The 25,417-nt window shown below is 32.4% G+C and overlaps 2 protein-coding genes across 4 annotated transcripts in view; one reads left to right on the forward strand and one right to left on the reverse strand.

Annotated features, from left to right (window-relative positions):
* Nucleotides 1-13,617, reverse strand: part of LOC127709730 (cytosolic Fe-S cluster assembly factor NUBP2 homolog) — a 53,598-nt gene extending 39,981 nt beyond the window's left edge. Inside the window, exon 1 of one of the 3 annotated variants that reach the window (XM_052215397.1) lies at nucleotides 13,559-13,617. In XM_052215397.1, coding sequence (XP_052071357.1) covers nucleotides 13,559-13,574 — 16 coding nt within the window. In that variant the 5' untranslated portion in view covers nucleotides 13,575-13,617. Of the gene's footprint in view, nucleotides 1-2,650; nucleotides 2,793-13,558 lie in introns of those variants that run through there. The other 2 variants (XM_052215396.1, XM_052215398.1) reach the window with 2 other exon arrangements.
* A 63-nt stretch (nucleotides 13,618-13,680) lies between these two features.
* Nucleotides 13,681-24,584, forward strand: LOC127709741 (matrix-remodeling-associated protein 7-like). The gene is made up of 2 exons (XM_052215415.1): nucleotides 13,681-13,944; nucleotides 24,225-24,584. The coding sequence occupies exons 1-2, from the start codon at nucleotides 13,731-13,733 to the stop codon at nucleotides 24,470-24,472; spliced, it is 462 nt and encodes a 153-aa protein (XP_052071375.1). The 5' UTR covers nucleotides 13,681-13,730; the 3' UTR covers nucleotides 24,473-24,584.
* The last annotated feature ends 833 nt before the right edge of the window (nucleotides 24,585-25,417 follow it).

The raw sequence follows: 25,417 nt of genomic DNA on the forward strand, positions 1-25,417 counted from the left end.
GGCAAAATTTGACTTGTTAGTAGATCTTGACTTGCTGATCATTTTTGAGATTAAAAGTGTCTTTTTATCTCTTATTATTTTTATCATATAAGGCAAAACGCCAAACAAATGGTGAAAATTGTCATTAAAGGGCAATTACTCTAATAAGGAGTCGTTAAACAATTTCCTCCATATTGTCTTAATTGTAGATCTTGTCTTGCTGATCATTTTTGCTACTTAAGTTTCTATCTATCTATTATAATTCTTAAGATATAAGGCAAAACTCCAAAAATTGGTAAAAGTCATCATCAAGCAATAACTCTAATAAAGAGTCCACTTACGATTTCATCCATTAAACTTATTTGTTGAACGTGTCTTGCTGATCATTTTTGCAATTTAAAGTTTCTCTCTATCTATTTTAGTTTTCAAGATAATTTGGCCCAGTAGTCTAAGAGAACATTTTTGTAAAAGTTAACAGACGACGACAGACGCTTACGGACAAGGGACGCCAAGTGATGAGAAAAGCTCACTAAGGGTCAGGTGAGCTAAAAATGAATTTACATATAATTTTGTTTACACTGCATTTGCTTCTTACTAACAACCTTTCACTAGCCATGACCTGAACTATTTTACCTGTTGATCAGTTGGTAGAGATGAATTCAACTTCAGTGATTGTTAGAAAAAAGCCATAACCTAAATATGAACTAACTAAAATAAACTTATATCATACAATGTCAATGACTTGATTGTTAGTGTATTGGACCCTATAATAGCAATTTCAACATGACTCACCTTAGCTTACTATGAAATTACAATTGATAATGATAAAAGAAATATTTATATGTGCAATTTCAATGATAGATGGGGATTTCAAATCTAACAGGATTGTTAGTATGCTTTCATTTTTCACTTTTTCCCACTAACATTGATAACTTGACTGTGGTTCACTCACTGTACATATGCCATATGTTTACATTTTTATTACTGTGCGTGTCCTAAAGACTTTGCCCTTTCACAATACCAATTGCTTAAATATTTTAATAAATAAATGAGGATTATAGTGTCCACATAGGGACACAGATGATGCCCCTCGCTTGCATATCATATAGATATAAAGGGACATAACTGAAGAACAGTAAAAGTGACGCTACCCAAATTTGAACTTGATCTGAGTTTTGTGGTAATAAGCATTGTGTGTAAGTCTCATAACATTTGGTTGAGGCTAACTTAGGTAGAGAACAGAAACTAAAAATTCAGCAATTTTTCTATTTGTAAACACGCATAACTCTAGAACGGTTGTGTATAAGTTTTATAACATTTGGTTGAGACAAACTAAAGTTAGAGAACGGAAACGAAAAATTCAGCAATTTTTATGTTTATAAAGGGACATAACTCAAGAATGGTAAAAGTGTCGCCACCAAATTTCATACTTAATCTGTATTATGTAGTAATAAGCATTGTGTATAAGTTTAATAACATTTGGTTGAGGCAAACTAAAGTTAGAAAATGGAAACAAAAAATTTGTACTTGATCTTAGTTTTGTGGTAATGAATATTGTGAATAGGTTTCGTAATGTTTGGTTGGGGCAAACTTAAGTTACAGAATGGAAACTAAAAATTTTGCAATCTTTCGATTTATAAAGGGGCATAACTCAATAATGATTAAAGTGACACTACCCAAATTCAACTTGATCTGTGTTTTATCAGTGGAAGTCAAAATTAAACATTGCATTGTATAAAGCATTGATTGTAGTTGATTCAACTATAATCATGGACAAAGGAAGATAACTCCAATTTTAATAAAATTACTTGATATTTAGAAGAAAATAAAAATTTTGCAATTTTTCCATTTCTAAAGGGGCATAACTCTAGAATGGTTAAAGTGACGCCACCAAATTCAAACCTGATGTGTGTTTTGTGGTAATAAGCATTGTGTACAAGTTTCATAACATTTGGTTGAGGCAAACTTAAGTTAAAGATTGGAAACGAAAAATTCAGCATTGTTTCCATTTGTAAAGGGGCATAACTCTAGAACGGTAAAAGTGACACCACCTAAATTCAAACTTGATCTGTGTTTTGTGGTAATAAGCATTTTGTATAAGTTTCATAACATTTGGTTGAGGCAAACTAAAGTTAGAGAACGGAAACCAATTTTGGGACGTACGTACGTACGTACAGAAGGACAAGGGTAAAACTTAATGCCCCCTCCGCTACGGCAGAGGCATAATTACAGTTTGAATTCATCTCTACCACCTGATCAACTGGTAAAATAGTTCAGGTCATTGCTTGTGAAATGTTGTTAGTATAAAGCCAGTGCAGTGTAATAAAAATATACTTATAACATATTTTTTTTTCAATCCTATTACTGGTAGATTTGATTTGATGAAACAAATTGTAATTTGATCACAATTTTAAATGAACTGCAAAAGATGAAGAGTAACACTTTTTTTTTCAAATGTGAACCTGAAGTTTCCCATCTAGACTTGTGTGTTAAATCAGAAAGTAATGAGTAATTTGTAGATAACAAGTAAATCATTCTTTAATGTTTCTAAATACGGTAAAATTTTCAAATACTGAATCTGCAATAACATACTGTAAGCTAATTGATACCCTAAACATTTACATGTAAATGACCAGTGTATTTTATAATACACCCAGCAGCTGATACCTACCTTCTGATGCTACATGTATGCTGCTGGTTGTAGGGAGGAGTGGTGATGAATAGTCACTACCTAGCCGCCTTTTTTTAACTGGGACAGACATTTTAGCTGCCTCGTTATCTGGAGACGACAAAATATATTTAGTTTCACTGGTTCTATTTGACTATAAGGGGGATTGGCATTCTTTTCTATCAATAATTTCTTAATACCAAGCCAAAAAAAATGATTTTAAACATGACATCTTGTTTTAATGGTTTTTGTTTGACTATAAAGGGGATTGGCATTCATTTCTATCAATAATTTCTGAACTCCACAGCCAAACAAAAATAGTATAAGTATTACTAGATGTTTATGTGATCTTTATTTGAACACCATACTTTACTCTTTACCTGTTTATGAATATTTTTAGAAGCTAAAAGATAAAAATCAATATAGATGTTATCATTTGTTCATTTGCAAAAATGATACTTAAGGTCAAGTTAAAGTAAATGGGCTTTGTCACAGATTTTTTACAAAATTTTGCATACAACTCGAGCTCGATGAACTATAACTGAAAATCAGAAAAATAATGCATTTATCTCTTTTATCATCTGAAATATTACTGATTGTATTCTTTCAAAATAGGTGAACATTTGTATAATAAAATGCTCCGCTGGGGCGCAGCTTGATACGACCTCAGAGGTCGAACCCATTATTATTTGCTTTTATATATAAATCAGAAATAACCAATTTAAAATGGAAAATTTAAAAGAAAAAAAAGGAAAAAAAAATCCCCCCCAATATTTTGAACCCCCTTATGATTCATCACCCCACAACTCAATCCCAGCTTTCCCTTTGTGGTATGGTACCTTGCAGTACAATTTCAGAGAGATCCATACACTTACACACAAGTTATTGTCATGAAACTAGAAAAATGCTTGTTTTTTGCCCCTTTTTGGCCCCTAATTCCTAAAATTTGGAGGCAATTACCCCCAAAATCAATCCCAGCATTCCCTTTGTGATATGGAACCTTGTGGTACAATGTCAGAGAGATCCATACACTTACACACAAGTTATGTCTGGAAGTTACAAAAATGCTTATTTTTGGCCCCTAATTCCATAACTGTGGGTACCATAACCCTCAAAATCAATCCCCACCTTCCTTTTGTGGTATTGAGAACCTTATGGTAAAATTTCATTGAGATCCATTCACTTAAACTAAAGTTAGAGTGCGAAAACTAATGTGTCTTCGGACGAAGACGCCGGACGTCGACGACGACACCAACGTCATACCAATATACGACCACAAAATTTTTTTTGCGGTCATATAAAAAGCACATAAAATCTGCAAAAAACCTTCTTAAATTTGTCTATAAACATCAAATCTCAAATTTCTAATTTCTAGTCATGCTAGTTGTATGCAAACTTTTAGCAAAATCTGTGACATAGCCCATTTACTGTTCCTTGACCTTTAGTATCATTTGCATATGGAAATGTTATGATTGTAAATAGTGCTTAACCAAAGAGTCTGGCCTTAATATCAGATTGAAAATGTCCATTAAATACATAGGCATGAAAATTTAGTGTACAATTACATGAAGGAGGGTCTGACGGGCTTTATTAGGGTAAAAATTAAGTTAAACATCACTGTAATTGTAAGTCCTTTTTATTTTGTTTTTGAATCTATAAAATAGGACACCCCATCAGAGAGAAGAGAAATCCACTTCTGATAAAGGGGTACCTGTACACCAGGCAGGACAAGCTAAGCTCAAAAGGTGTATGGTACATGTACACCAGGCAGGACAAGCTAAGCTCAAAAGGTGCAGCATTTGTACACGTACTATACAATGAAAAAACTCATTTTAATAGAATAGACAAAAAATAATCATGATAATTAAGTATTGGTCTCTTTTGATATTTCAAATATTTCCTATTTTAATACCTTTTTTGTCTTCAGATTGGACCATTTTACTCTTGTCTGAAACAAACTACAAATACTTGATGGACCAATTTATAAATGGTGTTGCATAATATTAGAACCTTTGGGTGTTCTTATAGCCATAATGATAGATAAATCAAAATCAATCCTGATAAAAGAACAGAGCTCTAATGTCCCCCAATTGCACATATTTTATCTGTCCAAAGACAATAACTAATTTTATTATTTTCTTTGGTGGATGGGGGTCTATAAACTTTTTTTATAAATACCTTACAGAAATATTGTTGATCTTGCTTTTTTGAAAGTAAAGAAGTAATGTACTACTAATTTTGAGTAAAATTGAGAATGGAAATGGGGAATGTGTCAAAGAGACAACAACCCGACCACAGAACAGACAACAGCAGAAGGCCACCAACAGGTCTTCAATGCAGCGAGAAATTCCCGCACCCGGAGGCGTCCTTCAGCTGGCCCCTAAACAAATATATATACTAGTTCAGTGATAATGAACGCCATACTAAACTCCAAATTGTACACAAGAAACTAAAATTAAAAATAATACAAGACTAACAAAGGCTAGAGGCTCCTGACTTGGGACTGGCGCAAAAATGCGGCGGGGTTAAACATGTTTATGAGATCTCAACCCTCCCCCTATACCTCTAGCCAATGTAGAAAAGTAAACGCATAACAATACGCACATTAAAATTCAGTTCAAGAGAAGTCCAAGTCTGATGTCAGAAGATGTAACCAAAGAAAATAAACAAAATGACAATAATACATAAATAACAACAGACTACTAGCAGTTAACTGACATGCCAGCTCCAGACTTCAATTAAACTGATTGAAAGATTATGTCTTCATCATATGAATGTCAGGCACAATCCTTCCCGTTAGGGGTTTAGTATCATACCATCATAACATATATGAGAAGAACATAACCCGTGTCATGCCAACAACTGGTTTTTAAATAAATGTGTTTAGTGCCGATGCAAAGACCCTATAAGTGAATCAATATTAACGCCAAAATATGCAATCTTTAATGACCTGACAACAGTATCGTAACTATATCCCTTCTTAATAAGTCTATTTAAAGGTTTTGTTAGTTTCAGAGGTGAATACTGACATTTTTGTGCTTTATAAAGAATATTTCCATAAAAAATTGGATGTGAAATACCTGAACGTATAAGAAGTCTGCATGTTGAGCTATATTTACGAATGATGTCCTTATACCGATGATAAAATTTAGTAAATGTTTTGACTAGTTTATGATATCGAAAACCCTGGTGTAATAATTTTTCAGTAATACATAAATTTCTCTCGTTAAAATCTAAAACATTGTTACATACACGAGCGAATCGTACAAGTTGAGATATATAAACACCGTAAGATGGTGACAAGGGAACGTCACCATCTAAAAATGGATAATTAACGATAGGAAATGAAAAATCATCTCTTTTATCATATATTTTAGTATTAAGCTTTCCGTTAATGATATAGATATCAAGATCGAGGAAAGGGCAGTGGTCATTGTTAGTATTAGCTTTATTTAAAGTAAGTTCAACAGGATAAATTTCTTTAGTATACATACTGAAGTCGTCATTATTGAGAGCCAAAATATCATCCAAATATCTAAAAGTATTATTAAATTTGTGTATCAGATGTTGTTTCGATGGGTCTTTACTGATTTTTGTCATAAATTGTAACTCATAGCAATACAAAAAAAGGTCCGCAATAAGTGGTGCACAGTAAGTCCCCATTGGAATTCCGATAACCTGACGATATACGGAATCTCCAAAGCGAACAAAAATGTTATCTAGTAAAAATTCAAGGGCATATATAGTATCAAAGCATGTCCAAGTGCATGGATTGTTGTTAGATCCGAACTGGTTCTGATATAGGATCTTTCATCATTGGACTCATCTATGAGTTGAGCCAGAGCCATTTTGTTGAAATCCGAAAAACATTAAGGATTACTATAGCTGAAACCTATGAGAGCTTTCTTGAAGACCATAATACATGTATATGCATTTTTTTTTTCCGAGGTTTAGAGGTTAGAATAGTTAATCTCTGAAGTTGATTGAAGAAGAGGTACATATATATATGGATCAACTTTCAAGGAATTAAAAATCAAGATATGGCACTTAAGGCTTACTCTATGATAGAAAGCTTTCAAATCAGAGTGCATTGCAGATTTGTAGGACAGACATGTGACAGAGTTGTCATGTTACAACTGGAGATTTGAACATTTTAAGCTTGAGTTTGGTCCACATAACTTGAGATTTTTTATCAATGTTTTCAATATAGAAATAAGAAGGCGTGGTATGCTTGCCAATCAGACAACTCTCCACCAGAGACCAAATGATTTAGTCTTTAACAGTTGTTCATTTTAATCATGCTGATAATAAACCTACATATTTCCAATTTTTAAAGGAACAGTCAATACTGATAATGTATTCTTTAAATAAGATAAATGTAGTACTCAATTTTGCCTTTATCATGTTAAAAATTGCCTTGAAGGTTATTGGTATGAAATAAGTGCAGTATAATATAAAATTATACTTACTGGTACAATCCTAAAAATTTAATTCCACATCTGTCATTCAATATTATATAGACATATATATATATCAACTTGTAAAGTCATATGAAGTTAAGGTAGCTATAGTCAATTTAGAATTGCTATATAACTGTCAAGTCTTTAGCTTTTGCACTTTTCCATTTAAAATGTTTTCTATTTTTCTACGAAATAGACATCAACTTGAATTAAAACATGTAATATTCATTAAAACATAAGTGAAGTAAATAAGATTCCATGGGAGGTAATTTGATATCTATGAATTAACTATTTTCACAAGAATTTGTGATTGGACATACACTCATCTCCATTTAACATGTTTAAAACTTCAAGAAAACATATTCTAGAGAAAAATAATATATTTTTCAAGGTAATTTAAGTATTATTTCAAAGACAACTCTAACAATAAAGACAATCAACAATTTTAAAGAGATAATTTGAAAACTTGAAATTGGACCTTATCAAAGCAATTCAAAAATTACTATGTTACCTTTCATATGCCTTTACAATTGATATACTCTTAAAGAAATACATCTACAATGTATACAATAACAGAGCTCCAGATAAGAATTCACAAATTGGGGTTTTTACCCACCATTTTTTTATGTAATTGGGTGATAAAGTTTTTTAATTGCATTATCAATTCCAATTCACCCCTCAAGCAAATATCAAATTGGGTTTTTCACCACCAAGCTCCTTAATGTATTGGGTTTTTTCATCAACACAATATTGAATATTTAGGCATGTTATAATCACATTATATCAACCCCATATGTATTTCCATCTTAAATGTGTTTCTTTCTTTGTATATGTGCTTAGCTGTTTTATTTGGTTTATTCACTGACGAGCAATTGTACGTTTAATTTGTGTCCCATTTTAAACGTTCTGTCAGTTTTGTATTTTCTCAAAACTTATGTAAACTGCAGCTGGTGTCACTAGTTGGACAGTAACTAATTGCCTTTCTAGATCCCATATGATCACCCTACAGTTTATAGTTGGGGTAGGTGTGGCTAAGTGTTTAGATTTTTATGTAATATATGTGAAATTTAGGTTCTGTAAGAAAGTTTTGCCAGTCCTTTCACCTATTTGCCAGATCTACTTTTTAATAAAAATAAAAAGTAGTTCCCAGATTTAAGATATACCCCCAAAACCTTGAGATTTATAGGGTGGTTTAATGATGGAGACCACATTCAACTTAAATTTACAAATTATTCTGCAACATTAAGTAAATAAATGACAATGTTATACTGCACTTGCCAATAAGACAACTATCTTAAGCATCCAGAACAATTAGACCAAAACAAAGAAAGTGTCAAGCTGCATAATTTGACGTAAAAAACGGATATGTGTATTCATTCATCAACTAAAATGACAAAAAAATAATATATAAACTGTTTTTGTTTAATTCAATTTACATAAATCTGGGTTAAGTTGTCCCTTATCAGAACTTTTGGTTTCCGATGCTTTCCAACTACATATCATGTCATAATTGATTTGGCCTTTCACTTTTTCCAACTGATTTCGTTTTTGACGAAACCCCGTGTTTGTCGTTCTATAGCAATGTTCTCGTACCTTCAAACACGCCCGTGCGTTCAATGGACGCTTCCTAAAATCACTAGCTGAGTCTTGTTATCATCATAACTTTCCCTCAGCTATCAAAAAGAAGCCGAAAACATGCTTCTATTCAATATTTTTATCGGACATTTACTTTCGTTTTAATTCATTGTATGTTATGATAAATCCCGAGAAATTCGAAAAAATATGACAGCATGTCACACGCTAATTGGATAAACGCCGAGAAGATCGAAATGTTTTCATAAACACGTGTACCTTTTGAGCAACGGAAAATTCCAACAGGGACCCATTACAGCTACTTGATGCAGGGCTCTATTTTAAGAACGAAAGGACATTTCCAATTATAAATATTTTAAAAATAGATTTACGCGACGACTGTAATCAGATAAGGGTAAATAACGCAAACGATAGCGAATAAAAGCGTTAAGAACTCATGGTTTTGGCATATAATTGGGTTTTCCTTTGAATTAATTGGGTTATTGAACCCTGCAATGGGCAATTGCATTGGGTTTTTAATTATTTGTATTGCGTGATCACGCAAATACGCAGCTTATCTGGAGCTCTGTCAATAACAATCTTAGATGTGGAATTCAAACCATAAAGGTTTGTAGTAAGTTATTACAATCCTCATGATCCTATTTACGTAAGAGTTGATATCATTTATCAGCAAAAAAGTTCAGCCTCAGATATGAGAAGCTCACATCTAACGCAAGTTATTATAAGTAAAATTTTATATTACACTGCACTTGCTTTATGCTAACAACATTTCACTAACTATGACCTAAACTGTTTTACCATTTGATCAGATTGAAGAGATGAATTCAATCTGCAATTTTAGTAACAAATTTTAGCACATTGGTAGTGTGAAAGAGCAAAGCCTTTAGGTTAAGCACAGTAATGTGCAGATGTTTCCTCAAGTTATGCTTGTCTTGTAAGGTACTACTACAAGGGGTGTTTAACAACCTTGACTACCATTGAGGGTCTCGCACAGTCACACAGAACTTTGTAAATAAATGTCTTATAAATTAAAAAGTAAAGATCTCTAAAATGATTTTCAATATATTATTTTATTTAGTCCTAAGAAAGTTTAAATCATGTAAGAACCATTTTTATATGATTCTACTGTAATTTGTTTTTAATTTATAATTTTTCAATTTACATTTCAAGATGTGTAATATGAAAAACATGGTAAAACAAGGGGAGTATAGTTATCCAAGTTTTTTGAATTTACAGGTAAAATTTAACTGCATGATGATCAGTTACACAAAAATAGATGTTAGAGATTGACATCAACTGTATGATAAACAGGAGTGCACACACTGAAATGTCTCGCCTGCTTTACTGACCATTGACTTTATGCTGATAGTCCTAAAATTGGCAAAATATAAAGTTTTACTATAAGTATCACATAAACTTACCAAATTCATAGAAAATGAGGTCAAGGTCAGATAAACCAAGCAGAAATACATGTACACCTTAAAATCATTCTATACACCAAATATAGTTGATCTATTGCTTATAGTATACAAGAAACAGACCAAACCATGAAAACTTTATATTGAGCAAAGAACCGTGAAAATGAGGTCAAGGTCAGATGAACTCTGCCAGACAGACATGTACACCTTACAATCATTCTATGCTTTAAATATAGTTGACCTATTGTACAAAGTTGTCTCCCATAGGCCTAGGGCTATAAATTGATTAAGAAATGTCACAGTGGCTTCCAAAATAACTTAATGTTTTGTCAATAACATGGTTTATAATTATGTTACTTTGTTTAAATGTGTATACATGTTTTTGTTTAAATGTGTATACATGTTTTTGTTTAAATGTACTTTAATCATTCTAAACATTAACTGTGCTTTGTTTTGTAACTCATTTGATTGTATAGCTCAAACTTTGGGCACCATGATTGGTTAATAAAAATTATCTTATCTTATCATAGTATCTAAGAAACAAACTTAACCAGGAAAACTTAACATTGATCAATGAACCATGAAAATGAGGTCAAGGTCAGATGATAACTGCCAGACAGACACATACACCTTACAATCATTCCATACACCAAATATAGTTGAGCTATTGCTCATATTTTTAGAAAAACAGACCAAAACACAAAAACTTAACATTGAGCAATGAACCATAAAAATGAGGTCAAGGTCAAATAAAACCTGCCAGACTGACATGTACATCGTAAAATATTTTCATACACCAAATATAGTTGACCTATTGCATACATTATTATGGACATATGACAGATGGAAACTCCATAACATAAGGCATCTATATACAAAGTATGAAGGATCCAAGTCTACCTTCTGAAATATTTAGCTTTTTAAGAAGTTTGTTAACACCGCCGCTTGATCACTATCCCTATGTCGAGCTTTCTATGACAGAAGTCGCAGGCTCGATAAAAATGGACATTGAGGTTGTTGGGGTTTTTTTTTTGGGGGGGGGGGGGGGGGGGGGGACAAAACTCTAGAAAAGTGGAAGATTTGAATTTCTAATGGGAGGGGCAGAAGAGGGCTTGAATATCATGATCTAACTGTGACAGTGTCAGAACAAACTTAGACCTTTCAAGTTTCAGGAGGACAGATTTTGCCGCTTCAGAAAGGGTTAGATTGAAAAGGTTATAACAAGTTTAAAAAGATAATGCTCTGATTCTTTATCGAGAATATTTAATTCATTTGGTTCATAATTTTATTGAGTAGCAGCAAGGTTACAATAAAAAAATATTATTACATGAATTTAGAAAATAAAGATTTTAGTGAACATACTTTTGACATTTTCAACAAAGTCATATGATGACATGGATGAGGGCAGCGAGATATCACAAGATTATGCCTAGTCAAATGTCCCTGCCTGGTTGCCAAAGATTTTAATAATACATTATATATGCCTTATTTAAATCAGTTCTCATACCAGTACGATCCCATGTGTGATAATTTACAAATCATTTGGAAATGGCCTACTAAGATATATTCATTTTGTAGAGTTTGAAATTGTGCTAATGTAATAAATTTTAAAAAAAGGCACTGGCTGCAATTACCTGCAAAAAGTAACAATACGAAATAATTATTGTTACTTCTGAGACTAATCACCGAAATGTATTTCTGAACAGGGACATGATTTCATACAGAAATTGAATGTAAAAATGTAACAATAATATTGTTTTTAATTGTTAACTGCAAAATTTTAATTAATCAAAGTCTTTTTTGTGTGTAGCTTAGGGATACTCTGTTCTGTCTGCCCCGTATACATTGTTTTACATTTTGAACCAACTTATATGAATAGAAAATTATTTATTGAAATTAGCAATAATAAATTGAAAGGACATTTATACACATTTAGTTTTATTTTGATAGCACATCCAGTATGTGACCTTAGGTATCATTTTGAAGCCAACATATATCCGGTAATACCACTTCAGACACCTGTTGAAAACTGTAGATCCATATAAATTTGCATGTCTATACTGCACACTAATTAGTTCCATTCTGCTAATTATCCTTCTTCAGAGATATCTTGTTTTTTACAAAAACTTCTATACTGCAACTGCACAAAATTTGCATCTTGGAACCGTTTTAAGTTCATCATTAAAATCTTGAAAAGATATAAAATTTTCAACAACCACAATACATGCAATATGGACATATTGCTCATTCATATATCACTGTATATACGATACTTAATTAAGGATAGTGCGTTACTTTATTCGCCCCCCTATGGCAAAAGTGAACATCATATTGGTCAATACATCTATAATTTAATCCTGTAATTGTTTTAATAACACAGATTGTTTGCAAATCAATTTTTTAGAAGATGCCTTTCTGAATATATTTTGCCAGTAACAATAAAGACTGATATTATTATTATGTTACCTGCAATTTCATTCAAGTGTGAATGTGGTCAATTAGAAACCGTGGAACATTATTTACTATTTTGTGAAAATTATGAAGAGGCTAGACAGAAACTTATACACGAGATATTTTTTTAACACGGGATCATCACATATATATTGATTTAGAACTTTTATTGTCAATAGAAAAAAAACTCTTCCGTCTCTAGAGAAACACTAATGCGGCTGTTGTGTGATTTTATCCGCGAGTCGCACCGATTTGATTAAAAAATTTTTTCTAAATGTTAAATTATATTTTTTCCTTTTTTGTTTCTAAATATTTTAATACAGTTGCCACCTATAATTATAATTAAAGTACAAGTGAGTTGTTTACCAGAATGAAAATTGTACAAGCGAGACTTTAATATTTACAAGAGAGACAATCCATTGTCAACAGCAACACCTACAGAATACAGAATTTCATTATGAAATCGGGTCCATGTCTGGGAATTCTTTTCAGCAATTAGTCTTGGAAGTAACAATAATAATTTCTAATTGTTACTTTTTGTGGGTAATTGAAACCATTGCCTTAAAAAGTAGTTAGTAAATTTAATGATCTACCAAATAGTCATGATAGTGTCGCAGAAATATATCAAAATAAATCCCAAAATAAATATCTTCACATCACAAGTCACAATATTGTATGACACGTTCTTCTCTAAATGATCCCATGTCAAACAGGGCAGGTCATTCGTAAGAAGGAAATTGGAAACTTACAGGACTTGTTTATTGTATCCTAATGACTAGTCTAGTAATGTTTTCAAGTAATACTAATAATCAAGGCTTCATAATTTTTTTGTGAATAACCGATTCGTATCTGAACTGTTAGCTGGATCTAAAATATTGATAATGCAATGATTACTATTTATGCCTTAAATGTGTTTGTTAAATTAGATTTCAGGGGTATAGAGAATATTTTCTAAATAAACATGATTAATCTCATCTTGGCTCTCCTACCATTTAGACTAGCCATTGAAATATAGTCATCTAAATGTTTGATGTATTGCGGAACCTTTCCAAACTTATCATTGAAATGATACAAAAATTAAAGCGTCTCCGTAACGCAGCTGTATAAAAAATATAGACGCTAGACAGAAACTCCACATCTTCTGTTAAAATTAGTTTGAATATGGAGGCCTTTGACAGTAGCTTGTACTCAATAGCTGTAACTGCAACTGTAGTTCTTCTATTTGCATCAACTATTTATACATTAAGAAATATTTTGAAAATTTGGAGAAAAGGAGCACCATCTCCAGTCTCCTCAGAAAAGACTATAAATGCAACTCATAATCTCGACCGCGATGAAAGTGAGGGAGATGAAAATGACAAAATTATTTTTGAAGGTACAATTTAATCAGTTAAGTAATCATAATGCAAAAAAATAGGCATTGTCTAAAATGAGCAAGCAGTTGTGTGGCTCTCCACGGGCACAGACCCGCACAGGGTCACTGTTGTGTAGAGCGGTCCTTCATACATACCTGCCAACTTTTGAAAATCCCCATGGGGGTTTTAGTGCGTGACAACAATTCTTTGCAGCGTTTTTTGCACGTGCTGTTTTGTGCTCTAGAAAAAGTGCCATATCTTCTTTATTTATAAGGTATACTGATGATGAGCTTATAAGCCTTTTTCTTCTTTTTATTTGCATGATTCTAGTAATTATATCGGTAGAAAAAATAAACATACATGTACCAGGATATATTTTCTTGTGAATGTGTAAGAATATTAAACGATTGTTGACTTTTCCCAATTTGAAATTATGCACAAAGAAGGACATTTATCATGTTTATTTGGTCCTTGTGAAAAACAAAGCATAGTACATTGTACTTTTGATTATTTGGTAATCAAATCAGGTTAGGAACAACCCCTCAAATGAGGGGTAATCCCTCAATGTAATGACTATCTCTTTTATAAGGGGTACATTTCAAGTGATAAAAAAATATTTTTTTGTAAAAACCAATTCTTAGTACAAAAGGGCACATATTTATATTATTTGATGAAACTTTTCCCGAAGAACTATACATCTATCTGGTATTATATGGTCAAAACATGTACAAGAATTTTATAATACTCATGGACTTATATCTTCTTCATTTTTAAAAATAAGTGGATCCCTCTTTTAGAAAAGTTGTTCCAAATATAATGAGTTTTTCCCCTTTTAAGTTAAAAAACCTAAGTTTTTCTTTTTTCTTTTATACAACAGCAAAATGACCCCCTGTCTGGGGGACTGTCCATCATTTAAGGGATATCCCTCATTTGGGGAGTGGTTCCCAATCTGTTAATTATAAGAATGACAACACTTTAGTGTACGTATGATATGTTACAGTAAGGGTAATGTCAATAAGCTACTATTTATTATGTTTATGGTAGTACTGCATCATTGAATTTTGTCAATCAGCCATGCTTTTCTTCTTAAGCTGTGTAAGAACCTTCTTGCAGATGAAATTCACCTGCCATATTTACGACTTTACAATTCTGATACGAGGAATCCAAACAAGTTCAAAATTTAGCATGTCCAAATAATCATGAAAGAGAACGATTTTGATTGGCTTATTAATTTGATCATGAGAAACACAGACTTTGATTGGCTGATCACGATTGTCTTCCCTTGGGAACAGTTCAAAATCGGGAACAATCATTTTTTTTCGTGTAGATTTTCACAAAATCGTGTTTTAGAGCTTTTTTCATGATCACGATCGTGCAATCGTGACAAGGGGTCAAAATCGTGTAGTACACGCCTAAATCGTGACAGTTGGCAGGTATGTTCATAGAGGATCTGGATGGGTTGTCAATAAATTCAGCACCTTTTGTCCATTTGTCTCATAGATTTATCCCAAAAACACAACAAGTACAAATCACTTAAAAGAGCAACAGAGGCATAGCACTGCTATAATTATTGGTACAGCAGATCTATAAGCGCACCAGAATTGCATCTCTTGCCAGGGGTTTTGGGCATGCACCCCAAGAAAATGTTGAAAAGCTTGAGCTTTCTGAATGTATTTCAATTTTTGAGGGTATATTTAATTATTTATGTGTTAATGCAGGAGATGTCTGTTGAGCATTTAAATTTGTTGGATTTGCATTGTTTTTTTTTATACATTACAGGTGGATGCATGATTATTTTTTTTCAGGGGTGTAATTACCAAAAAGAGAAGTTATACTGCTGAGAGGAGCTAGGCAAACAAATTTTGGATGATTTAATGCTAAAAAAAAGATATATTTTTCATTAAAAGGGTACACCATCTATCCCCCTGAATCCGCCACTGTATTTATATCGTAATAATGGAAGACTAATAAACAGAAAAGGGGTAAAATTAAACACAAAAGATACAGATACTAATGAATATGTGTTGAGGTTAATTATATATAAACTAGTTTGTTTTAGATCAGTAAATTATCAAAATTTAAACATATATAAAATAAAAAACCACTAAAAAGCAATACTGGAAAAGCATCCAACCCTTCACTTAGTTTTCTACTACTAACTAGAGAAACATATTTCTAACCTATCTTGAACTACCTTTGTAAATTTTTTAACATAAAGGGGCATTATATATATAGCTGTCAAATTCTAGTTCTCCTATTTGAGTCAAATTCTCATATTTGATTTAAAACATACTAAAACGTATATATCCAAATTATAAAAAGTATAAAATAAACACAATTTACGATGCACAGACTCGATAATAAGATAAGATATTTTATTCCAATTAAAGGGCCCATGAAGAGCAAAGTAATTTATTACAATGATTTAGATAATTGACACAATAATCAAATGTTGATAATCATATGTAAATATGAATATACTCATCTCAATTATAAGGTGTTAAACCAAAGCCAAAAAAAGGAGGGGTTAATTTTTTTTTTTTTGGGGTGGGGGAGGTCAATTCGCAACAGCATAGTGTATTGCACAAAAGCAAAAAAAAAAGGGGGTGGGGGTCATTTCGCAACAGCAAAGTGTATTGCACAAAAGCAAAAAAAAAGGGGGTGGGGGTCATTTCGCAACAGCATAGTGTATTGCACAAAAGCAAAGAATTGATTATAAATTCAAATCATATAACCAATTCTAAGTTCTTTGACTACAGTTATTCTGTGTCAGAAACCTATTATGTGTCAGATATTGAATTACATTTACAATCCAAATTCAGACCTGTATCAAGCGCGAATATTGTGTCCATTTTTGCCCCAACTGTTCAGGGTTGGACCTCTGCAGTCGTATCCAGCTGCGCTTGGCGAAGCAATTTATTTATATGTAACTTTTTATTACATGCATCATATAATAAACCATCCTTTGTGTTCTCTAACCTATGAGCATATTTTAGCATTGCCAATAAAATTGAAAAATATATAGGAAATCTTCCTAATTCAGACATAACAGCAAAATTACTTGCTTTTCTGTTTACCCCAAGAATATGTTTCATGAATTTTGTGTGTGATTTTTCAGATATGTCTTTTGAATAAACCTTTTCTAAAATGTAATTGTTCTTCTTTCATGCAACTGAAGTGGTTGAAAACATTCCCCATATTTCACTGCCATACATTAAAATAGGTTTAATTGTATGGTCTGTATCAGCATTTCGTGTGTATTTTAGTCTAGACGCCATCTAATTAACCATTGAGGTGACCTCTGAAGACTGCCGATGGTCATATAACCTGATATATTTTTTACATAAACATAGATATGAATAGATAGCGAACTCGTGCAATTGGATTTTTCTAGGTCTGTTTGATTTCATATTACAGGTTTAAACATATATGTTAATAATCGTTTTTACCTGTATAAGAATGAGTTTTTGTAGATCAAATCAGTCAGCCAAATGATTTGCCCTTGTTTCACTTTCAATGTTGACATTCTTTTCTTTTAATAGCTGAACATCTTAGTTCATGCATAACCCATCTCTAGCTAATGCCCCTTTGTCAACACCAAAACCGGAAAAATAATCAGTTTTCACCCTCAACCACAGGCCCACCAGCCTAGGCTTGTGAAAATCATCTCTACAGGCCAATAGAATCTAACTAAAATTTTCGTAAAATTCAGCTTTGGGTCTTTAGATTCAAAAGTTTATCATGAAGACTGAATAATTACACAGAAAACTAAATATAAACGTAATGGAATGAACGATGCTGCCTATTTTCACATAAGAGAACACTTCCTAAAGATCTCAGGGTTCTCTCTAAGGCGAGTCCACCAATTTCTGGACTCATGAAAATCTGTCTCTGGACTCATCAGTTTCAAAATTGAGCACACATACATTTGTATCATCATTTTATAGCAAAAGTAGAAAAATAATCTAAATTTGATGTCATTTCACTGCTCTATTTTATCATTGAAACTGAAATAATGAATTATATACATAAAAGAGGGACGAAAGATACCATAGGGACAGTCAAACTCATAGATCGAAAACAAACTGACAACGCCATGGCCAAAAATAAAAAGACAAACAGACAAATAATAGTATAGATGACACAACATAGAAAACTAAAGACATAAGTGAGAACCCTGGTTCTGTCATGTCTGTACAGGTTACATAATTCAGTCAAGTTTGAAGATCATTTTGGTTTTTAGTATTTTCGGTTTATATACTTAAATCAGTAATGAACATAGTTGATATACGTATTCAACATTTTAAAGAACATTTTACTCTTAACAATAACCACAATAAACCTATTTCTCATATCAAACATAAACTATAAGAACTAGCCAAGGAATTTGTTTTTGTCCCGGCCGATAAAGCTGCTAATAATATTATTATTGTTTGACGTAAATTTTACATTGAGGTTCTGAAAAAAGAAATCACCAATTCACCAACATTCCAACTGCATGAACTGACTCCATTTTCAGAAAACGACATCTGTAACAAACATAAACTTTTAGCTACCGCTTTACAAGCAGAACCAAATACAATGAAAGTCCCAACTATGTATTGGCTTCCGAAGCTACACAAAACACCTTACAAATATAGATTCATTTCGTCTTCAAGCCATTGTTCCACTACTAAACTGTCTATTCTTCTTACCAGTACACTTGGTACAATCAAAAACCTGATAATAAATTGTTCAAATAAGGCCTTCGAAAATAGTGGAATTAATTACTTTTGGAGTGTCAAGAACTCATTGGAAGTACTTGATAAATTGCATGCATATATTGGTGATTTTGAGTCTGTTCAAAGTTTTGATTTTTCTACCCTATATACCACATTGCCTCACATTCTCATTAAGAAAAAATTCACACACCTAATTAAATGGGCATTTAAAAAGTCAGAATGTGAATATATATGTTCAAACTCTTTTAGGTCATTTTTTAGTAGCAATAAACAAAAAAACTATGTCAATTGGACATGCTTTGATACTATATATGCCCTTGAATTTTTACTAGATAACATTTTTGTTCGCTTTGGAGATTCCGTATATCGTCAGGTTATCGGAATTCCAATGTGGACTAACTGTGCACCACTTATTGCGGACCTTTTTTTGTATTGCTATGAGTTACAATTTATGACAAAAATCAGCAAAGACCCATCGAAACAACATCTTATACACAAATTTAATAATACTTTTAGATATTTGGATGATATTTTGACTCTCAATAATGACAACTTCAGTATGTATACTAAAGAAATTTATCCTGTTGAACTTACTTTAAATAAAGCTAATACTAACAATGACCACTGCCCTTTCCTCGATCTTGATATCTATATCATTAACGAAAAGCTTAATACTAAAATATATGATAAAAGAGATGATTTTTCATTTCCTATCGTTAATTATCCATTTTTAGATGGTGACGTTCCCTTGTCACCATCTTACGGTATATATCTCAACTTGTACGATTCGCTCGTGTATTTAACAATGTTTTAGATTTTAACGAGAGAAATTTATGTATTACTGAAAAATTATTACACCAGGGTTTTCGATATCACAAACTAGTCAAAACATTTACTAAATTTTATCATCGGTATAAGGACATCATTCGTAAATATAGCTCAACATGCAGACTTCTTATACGTTCAGGTATTTCACATCCAATTTTTTATACGACCGCAAAAATTAAAAATTTTTTGGTCGTATATTGGAATGACGTTGGCGTCGTCGTTGTCGTCTGGCGTCGTCCGAAGACACATTGGTTTTCGCACTCTAACTTTAGTTTAAGTGAATGGATCTCCATGAAATTTTACCATAAGGTTCAATACCACAAAAGGAAGGTTGGGATTGATTTTGGGGGTTATGGTACCAACAGTTAAGGAATTAGGGGCCAAAAATAAGCATTTTTGTAACTTCCAGACAATAACTTGTGTGTAAGTGTATGGATCTCTCTGACATTGTACCACAAGGTTCCATATCACAAAGGAAAGGCTGTAATTGATTTTGGGGGTAATTGCCTCAAAATTTTAGGAATTAGGGGCCAAAAAAGGGGCAAAAAACAAGCATTTTTGTAGTTTCATGACAATAACTTGTGTGTAAGTGTTTGGATATTTCTGAAATTGTACTACAAGGTTCCATATCACAAAGGGAAAGCTGGAATTGAGTTTGGGGGTAATTGCCCGAAACGTTTAGGAATTGGGGGCCAAAAAGGGGCCAAAAATAAGCATTTTTCTAGTTTCCAGACAATAACTTGTGTTCAAGTGTATGGATCTCTCTGAAATTGTACTGCAAGGTACCATACCACAAAGGGAAGGCTGGGATTGAGTTTGGGGGTGATGAATCATAAGGGGGTTCAAAAAATTTGGGGGGGGGATTTTTTTTTACTTTTTTTTTCTTTTTTCTTTTTTTTTTTCTTTTAAAATTTTCCATTTTAAGTTGGTTATTTCTGATTAATATTTAAAAGCAAATAATAATGATATGGTAGGAGATACACACCAAACAGGATGTGTAAATTATTATATAATAAGTATTGTGCAATAGCAAGAAATTTTCAATTGCACAGTATTGCACAATAGTAAGAAATCTTCAATTGCACAGTATTGCGCAATAGCAAGAAATCTTCTATTGCGCAATAGCAAGAAATATCCAATAGCACAATATTGCGCAATAGCAAGAAATTGTCAATTGTACAGTATTGCGCAATAGCAAGAAATATTCAATTGCACAGTATTGTGCAAAAGAAGATACTTCGTATAAGTTGCTTATTTCTTGATCAATTTCAATGGGGTTTTATTCTTGAATTCTTGGGGTTCTTTAATATGCTGAATCTAACCGTGTATTAAGTTTTTGGATTTTGGGCCCCGTTTTTAAATTGGTCCACATTGAGGTCCAAAGGGTCCAAAATTTAACTTTGTTTGATTTCATCAAAAATTGAATTATTAGGGTTCTTTGATATGCCGAATCTAACCGTGTATTTAGATTCTTAATTTTTGGTTCCGTTTTCAAATTGGTCTACATTAAGGTCCAAAGGGTCCAAAATTAAACTAAGTTTGATTTTAACAAAAATTGAATTTTTAGGGTTCTTTGATATGCTGAATCTAAACATGTATTTAGATTTTTGATTATGGGCCCAGTTTTCAAGTTGGTCCAAATCGGGATCCAAAATTAAACTTTGTTTGATTTCAACAAAAATTGAATATATGGGGTTCTTTGATATGCTGAATTTAACCATGTATTTAGATTTTTGATTTTTGGGCCCCGTTATCAACTTTGTCCACATTGAGGTCAAAAGGGTCCAAAATTAAACTTTGTTTGATTTCATCAAAAATTGAATTCTTGGGGTTCTTTGATATGCTGAATCTAACCATGTATTTAGATTTTGGATATTGGACCATAATAGGTGAATGTCCAATTTAAAATTTTTAAGTTCTTAGACCACATTCATTCTGTGTCAGAAACCTATGCTGTGTCAAATATTTAATCACAATCCAAATTCAGAGCTGTATCAAGCTTGAATGTTGTGTCCATACTTGCCCCAACTGTTCAGGGTTCGACCTCTGTGGTCGTATCAAGCTGCGCCCTGCGGAGCATTTTATTATGGAAATATTCTTTATAAAGCACAAAAATGTCAGTATTCACCTCTGAAGCTAACAAAACCTTTAAATAGACTTATTAAGAAGGGATATAGTTACGATACTGTTGTCAGGTCATTAAAGATTGCATATTTTGGCGTTAATATTGATTCACTTATAGGGTCTTTGCATCGGCACTAAACACATTTATTCAAAAACCAGTTGTTGGCATGACACGGGTTATGTTCTTCTCATATATGTTATGATGGTATGATACTAAACCCCTAACGGGAAGGATTGTGCCTGATATTCATATGATGAAGACATAATCTTTCAATCAGTTTAATTGAAGTCTGGAGCTGGCATGTCAGTTAACTGCTAGTAGTCTGTTGTTATTTATGTATTATTGTCATTTTGTTTATTTTCTTTGGTTACATCTTCTGACATCAGACTCGGACTTCTCTTGAACTGAATTTTAATGTGTGTATTGTTATGCGTTTACTTTTCTACATTGGCTAGAAGTATAGGGGGAGGGTTGAGATCTCATAAACATGTTTAACCCCGCCGCATTTTTGCGCCTGCCCCAAGTCAGGAGCCTCTAGCCTTTGTCAGTCTTGTATTATTTTTAATTTTAGTTTCTTGTGTACAATTTGGAGTTTAGTATGGCGTTCATTATCACTGAACTAGTATATATATTTGTTTAGGGGCCAGCTGAAGGACGCCTCCGGGTGCGGGAATTTCTCGCTGCATTGAAGACCTGTTGGTGACCTTCTGCTGTTGTCTGTTCTATGGTCGGGTTGTTGTCTCTTTGACACATTCCCCATTTCCATTCTCAATTTTATTCAGCATTCTACATGGATGGTATTATCTTCTAAATTGTGTGATCTTTAGCTTACCTGATGAAGAATAATTCAGAAAATGCTTTATATAAGCATACAATTTTTATGCCTCACCATAGCGGAGGGGGCATTAAGTTTTACCCTTGTCCATCTGTCCGTCCGTATGTCTGTACGTCCCAAAATAGGTTTCTGTTAACTAACTTTAGTTTGCCTCAACCAAATGTTATGAAACGTATACACATTGCTTATTACCACAAAACACAGATCAAGTTTGAATTTTGGTGGCGTCACTTTTACTGTTTAGAGTTATACCCTTTTCAAATGAAAAAAATGCTGAATTTTTCGTTTCCGTTCTCTAACTTAAGTTTGCCTCAACTAAATGTTATGAAACTTATACACAATGCTTATTACCACAAAACTCAGATCAAGTACAAATTTGGGTAGCATCACTTTTACTGTTCTTGAGTTATGTCCCTTTATAACGTTATATGCAAGCGTGGGCATCATCTGTGTCCCATGGACACATTCCCTATTTATTTTCAGTGTGATCAAATCAAATTAAGTATAGGTTGGTTTCTCTTTGTCTTAAATTACCCACTGATGCCGTTTTTTGGTTAAATTGGAATGATAACGGCATAATAAGTCTGAAAAATACTATTTTCTGTTAAGATAACCAAGTGTTTTCACCTTGCATAGATGTGAGTAAAATATATTCAACTTGTTTTCTTCTAAATAATAGTTTATTCATGGGATGAAAGTGCATGATCAGTATAGTTTTGAAAACTTGTTCTTATATATATCCTTTCTTGTTCTAATATGTGAGTTGAAAATATGTCAAGGTTTGTTCTATGCTGAGAATAACACACTGTTAAACTTAGTGTTTTTGTTAATCCTTGATAATTCTCAAGGGATAAATATCATATATTGACATGCTTACAAGTAAAAAAGAAGTAATTGAAAGACGAGTTTGAACTTTTATTCCACTTTTATAAATATTTGAAGAAAAAAAATAATATTTTATTTTTGTTTTTATTTTAATGCCGCTTTGTCCACCATTTTTAATCCAGGTTTAATCCAGCATTTTATACATAACAGTGGCGGATCCAGAAATTTTCATAAGTGGGGGCCCACTGACTGCCTAAGAGGGGGCCCGCTCCAGTCATGCTTCAGTGATTCCCTATATACATGATATAATCAACCAAATTTTTCCCAAAAAAGGGGCCCCCCCTAAATCCGCCTCAGCATAAGGAATTGGCTGTACCTACTCAGGAATATGACAGTTGTTTTCCCTTTGTTTGATATGTTTGAGCTTTTAATTTTGCCATTTGATAAGGGACTTTCTGTTTTGAATTTTCATTGGAGTTCGGTATTTTTGTTATTTTACTTTTTGTCCATATAAATGGGGTACTTTTTCTTTATTTTTTCAAACGATCCTCATTTGTCAATTTTGAACATTTTGCAATGATTGTCATACATTTTAGTTATAATTTGGTACATAAACTTTCAAATGAGTTTAAACAAGCTAAAAAAGGAAGAAGATACCATTGAAACAATCAAAACCATATTAAAGTCAAAGAAATACAGACATCATGACAAAAAATAGAGACTAGAAATTTTGATATATCATCTTGTTTTTAGAAATTAAATCATTTTATCTGTAACACAATCTGTAAGAAAATCATTTCAGATGGCATCGCTCAGCAACCAAAAACAGGGGCTAAACTAGGATGCTCTGGAAGAATCTGAAATGTCTTTCAAGGGACTTTTATTTGCGTATAAAGCAGATGTAACTAAATGATATATTTATATGTGATATATATATATACACTGTATTTGTTTGATGCATTTTAGGTGGAGATGCACCAGAAGTTGATCCTATGCAATATTGTGAACATATACAGAGTGAAGTAAAGAAAGCTAAATTTAGAGTGGCTGAGAAAAAGATTGGAGAAACAATGACAGCAGAACAAATAGCTGAAGAAAAAGAAATGCAACGAAAACAGTTGGAAGAAATATTTAGACTTATGCAGGAGCAAAATGACAAATTTGGAGTCAACAGTGTAGAAGACATACAGAACCAGATGAAATTGTATGCATGAGTTACATGTATAGCTTTAAAAAATAATTGAGTTTTATTTAATGAAATTTTTTTTTATGTTGATCTTATTGGCAGACTTATTTTAGTAGACCAGCAATAAAAGAAAAACTTTTGATGATGGAATTAAGATTTTGAAATAAGTATAACAAATTTTTCCAAAAGTTTTCCCTAAATTTAAGTGAGTAGTACTCAGGTTTCTTGCAGTAAAGACATAACATGCAATGTTTTTTAGTTTTAAGTACAAGTATTTTTAAGTTTTCAATCAAGATTGATAATAAATATATATATATATTTAATGAGAAAGAGACCTCATATTAATATGAAGTTAACAAATTTGTACAATATTTCAGGAACTTGAATAAGAATATCTGCTTCTAACCATTGCTCTTTATTGCAAGGAGACCAGTACAGAAGGGAAACACTTTATATACAATTTAAATTTTAGGGTCAAATTCAGGATTTTACAAAGGATTTCTTGGAAAGGGTATTGCCTGTGCATGTGTGTTACATATATTATATTTGTATCTTTTGCATGGTTAAATCAAATAAAAAAGTGAATATCCCACCAACATATTTTATTTCTTATACAAGAGAACAAGATATGATATATTTTATAGTTTAATTATAGTTTTCTACTTGTTACTTTGCAGGTGGAATAAGATAATCTTACTTTAATCCATACAGAATATGAATCGGAAAATAAAAGCTATAAACAGGCCTGAGGGCTATGTGAGCTATTGCCATCACTTGACATCTGCCGTCGCCACCATATATTTTTTCTAAGATATTTACCTCTGAAACAACTGAACAAATTTCAACTAAACTTAAGAGTGAATGATCCTTATGGTACCTTGTATAAAGTTTGTGTTTTTATTCTAGTCAATCAACAAACATGGCCGCCATGGCTAAAAATACAACATAGGGGTAAAATGCAGTTTTTGGCTTA

This window comes from Mytilus californianus, unplaced genomic scaffold (assembly GCF_021869535.1).
Source record: "Mytilus californianus isolate M0D057914Y unplaced genomic scaffold, xbMytCali1.0.p SCAF_7, whole genome shotgun sequence".
Classification (NCBI taxonomy): domain Eukaryota; kingdom Metazoa; phylum Mollusca; class Bivalvia; order Mytilida; family Mytilidae; genus Mytilus; species Mytilus californianus.

Coding starts and splice junctions, on each gene's coding strand:
- LOC127709741 (XM_052215415.1), top strand. CDS start 13,731: ATGGAGGCCTTTGACAGTAGCTTGTACTCAATAGCTGTAACTGCAACT. Junction 13,945..24,224: donor TGACAAAATTATTTTTGAAG/GTACAATTTAAT, acceptor GATGCATTTTAG/GTGGAGATGCACCAGAAGTT.